Genomic DNA, 4,153 nt, shown 5'->3' on the forward strand with positions numbered 1-4,153 from the left:
ATATCTCCCCATATCTCCTCCCTCTTGCGTCTCCCTCCCACCCTCCCTATCCCACCCCTCTAGGTGGTCACAAAGAGCTTCTAAGGCACTTGAGGGGAGGTCTGATTTATTTCCCAGTAATTATTTTCTTCTTTTCAGAAAATTCCAATGAGTAAGATGGTTTTAATGATGCTGGACTAATTTCTGTGTCTAAATCTCTTCCTATTTCTGGATGAAAAAAGGAGACCACTCTGAGGTACAATGAAAAGGAAAATGGGAATTATAACCCAGTGAGGTGGGTGAGAAGAATTTATTCATCGTTGTTCAAAACAGATTCCTTTTGAGAATTGAGAACACCTCTGGTATTAAAAAGAAAGAAAGAATGTATATACACATATATTTCCATATATATGTTTATGTTTGTATGTATATCCATACTCAGAATATGCAACAACTTTTTATAAATATGACTCTTGTCCATCCCTTAGTTACATATATTTTAAGCAATAGCAATTGTACATCATGTTGCTAAGGAGAAGCTGGGTAAGTAAATATGAATAACTTTTCTAAAGATATTATGAGTCATTTCAGAAAAGGGATAAGACATATCTACAGTTGCATAATGCCTGCTAGGGTAAAGATAGTATAAGATACTATAGAAGTATAGAAAGCTTGACAGTTTGGAGACAATTTGGAGAGATTGTGAAGATGTGATGTTCAAGATAAACATCAGATGACTGAAAGATAGACCTTTCTAGGGAAAGGACATAGCATGTACAAAATGTGGCATAGAAGAGAATCACACCTTTGGGGAACAGTAAGTTTTTCATTCAAAAATACATTATGTTAAAAAAAATATTGAACATATTTGTGATGACAAGTGGTGTCCTGAGCACTGAAGATACAGATATAAAAGATGCTGTTGACAATGACATGATTGTTTAATGAAAGATCTCACAGTCTTTGTGTGGGAGTGTGGAGAGGCTATGTGGAGGGAGGGGAGTGATGAGAAGCTAGGCGGGGAAGGCTGGGTAAAGCCCAATGGCAAATGGTCTTATCTGTTGTATTTCATGTTCATACTTTATTTTAGGGACTGTTGGGGAGATGGTGGGCTTTGGAAGATAAAGCTGGGGCAAGATATGATCAGATTTGCATTTTATAATTTGCTTTCATGAGGGAAGTGTAACAAAAAAAGTGAATAAGGCAAAAAATTTAAGTTATACATCAAAAAATAAAAGATGGTGAAATGAGTTAGTAGGTACATCTTCTGTTTTTTAAAATTAATTAATTATTTATTTATTTTTGGTTGCACTGTGTCTTTGTTGCTGTGCACAGGCTTTCTCCAGCTGCGGTGAGCAGGGGCTACTCTTCATTGCGGTGAGCGGGCTTCTCACTGCGGTGTCTTCTCTCATTGCCGAGCACGGGCTCTAGGTGCACGGGCTTCAGGAGTTGTGGCACACGAGCTCAGTAGTTGTGGCTCTCGGGCTCTAGAGAGCAGGCTCAGTAGTTGTGGCGCACGGGCTTTCTTGCTCCTCAGCATGTGGGATCTTCCTGGACCAGGGCTCGAACCCGTGTCCCCTGCATTGGCAGGTGGGTTCTCAACCACTGTGCCACCAGGGAAGCCCCACATTTTCTATTTTTTAAAACGATTTTGGGAGGACTACACATTTGTAATGATATATGGCAAAAGTATGGGGTTTTTTGTAGGGATATTTTACATGGCATATGAGAAATACAGATTGAGACAGAAAAAATTTGGAATTCTTAAAAGTATATAAATGTAAAGTGTAATATATTTATATACACATACACATAGAGCTGTTATAAATTGTATACAGGATAAAGTGTTAATATATGTATACAAAACATATATATATACATAAAACCAATTGTTAAGACAAAATCTAATAAATAATTGGGCAAAGTTGTGAAAAAGTTCACAAAAAATGAATTTTAAATTACTACTAAATATTTTTTAAATGCTCAGGTTCACAGTATGTCTGGGAAATTCAAATTATGATTAACAATGAGATATTGCTTTATGTAAATCAGACAAACAAAAATTTAAAACAGCACCAATATTTCCTGTTGGTGGGAATACAGAGAAAAATGTAATTTCAAACATTGCTGTTGGAAATGAGCAGTGTGGTAGCCTTTGGAGAAAGGAATTTGGAAACTTCTATTAATTTTTTTAAAAAATACTTCACAGATCCTTTGATCCAACAGTTCTACCCCTAAAAATTTCTTCCATACAGATAAAGCTATTAGTATGTAAGAACAAATATACAAGGGGTCCTTTTTGCAGCCTTGTTAGTACTGCCCAAAAGCTGGAAACAAAATGAATGCCAATCAGTGGGGTAGTGGCTGGAAAAATTATAGTGCAGCCAACTAAAACAGGAAAAATCATGCACAAAATTTAATAATATGATTCCAATTTTGTGTTCATGTTATTGAATACAATTAAACATAATATTTACATCTGTAAAATTATCCTGTGTATGCATGTAAAGAAACATTAAAAAATTCTAACAGATTGTAAACTAAGGACTGTGAATGACTTTTTAAAAAATTTTTGTTGGAGTATAGTTGCTTTACAATGTTACGTTAGTTTCTACTGTACAGCAAAGTGAATCAGCTATATATATACATATATCCCCTCTTTTTTGGATTTCCTTCCCATTTAGGTCACCACAGAGCACTGAGTAGTTTTGATTGATAATCTCAAATATATGAATATTATTCTGATGTAATAAATAATGATTAAGGGGCTTCCTTGGTGGCACAGTGGTTGAGAGTCCGCCTGCCGATGCAGGGGACGCGGGTTCATGCCCCGGTCCGGGAAGATCCCACATGCCGCGGAGCGGCTGGGCCCGTGAGCCATGGCCGCTGAGCCTGCGCGTCCGGAGCCTGTGCTCCGCAACGGGAGAGGCCACAACAGTGAGAGGCCCGCGTACCGGAAAAAATAAAAATAAAAAACTAATGATTAAACTACCTTTTCCTTAAAGAGTAATTACTACTGAACCACTGCTTCAGAATCACATGGGGGTGCTTTTAAAAATGGCATTTCTGGGCTTCCCTGATGGTGTAGTGGTTGGGAGTCCGCCTGCCGATGCAGGGGACGCGGGTTCGTGCCCCGGTCCGGGAGGATCCCGCGTGCCGCGGAGCGGCTGGGCCCGTGAGCCGTGGCCGCTGAGCCTGCGCATCTGGAGCCTGTGCTCCGCAGCGGGAGAGGCCACAGCAGTGAGAGGCCCGCGTACCGAAAAAAAAAAAAAAAAAATGGCATTTCTGCACTGTAGTTCTCTGGAATAGAAAGAATTCTTATGCACACTGAAGTTTGAAAATCTTTGCGTTTAACTTTTCTGTTCAGGAAAGTAGTATGATTTTTAATATATGTGAGTGAGCGAGCATGTGTGTGTGTGTGTCTGTGAGAGAGAGAGGAAGAGACAGAGGGACAGATGTAATGTAATACATTATATTACATTATAATGTAATTCTTCTAGCATGTGCATATGAAGAGAAAACACTTTTTCTATTTATGTCTTTAGTTCAGCATTTAAGATACCTTGATGAAGACCTGGACTATTGAATGAGCAAGAATCTACCTGAATACTGAAGATTACAGTACAGTCCTTTGTCTCCTAGTATTCCAAAGACCACTGATGAATTTCTAAAAATTAAATTGGTGAATGTGACTACTAAAAATTGTATGTAAGACTTTCAAAGGTATTAAAAAGAATACACTTTTAATAATAAAGAAGAAGGAATATTGCTGATTTGAATTTGTCTTCACTTCTTGTTCTTGATTTTATGAATTTCTGAATGGGCTTTCTGACTTTTTTAGGATTTTATAAATATGTATTTTTATTTGATAATGTTTTCATTTGCATGTATCTTTTTCTAGTTTGGTTTAAATAATTTTCTTCTTATTACCAAATCAAACTTATTTTTCCTATACTTTTTTAATGAAGGGAAAGTTAATGATTTTTGAAGGTTTTATTAATAACGTACGGTTATCTCTACAACACATAATGCTCTTGGATTCTTTCATTTCTTTCTGTCACTGTAATTCTTTTTTTTTTTTTTTTTTGCAGTACGCTGGCTTCTCACTGTTGTGGCCTCTACCGTCGCGGAGCACAGGCTCCGGACGTGCAGGCCCAGCGGCCATGGCTCACGG

The 4,153-nt window shown here is 37.7% G+C and overlaps 1 protein-coding gene across 1 annotated transcript in view; it reads left to right on the plus strand.

Moving 5' to 3' along the window:
* Positions 1-3,710, plus strand: part of CD163 (CD163 molecule) — a 35,493-nt gene extending 31,783 nt beyond the window's left edge. The window contains exons 16-17 of the mRNA XM_007469374.1: positions 222-274; positions 3,525-3,710. Coding sequence (XP_007469436.1) covers positions 222-244 — 23 coding nt within the window. The 3' untranslated portion in view covers positions 245-274; positions 3,525-3,710. The remainder of the gene's footprint in view (positions 1-221; positions 275-3,524) is intronic.
* The last annotated feature ends 443 nt before the right edge of the window (positions 3,711-4,153 follow it).

The sequence above is a fragment of the Lipotes vexillifer genome, unplaced genomic scaffold, assembly GCF_000442215.2.
Source record: "Lipotes vexillifer unplaced genomic scaffold, Lipotes_vexillifer_v1.1 scaffold395, whole genome shotgun sequence".
Taxonomy (NCBI): domain Eukaryota; kingdom Metazoa; phylum Chordata; class Mammalia; order Artiodactyla; family Lipotidae; genus Lipotes; species Lipotes vexillifer.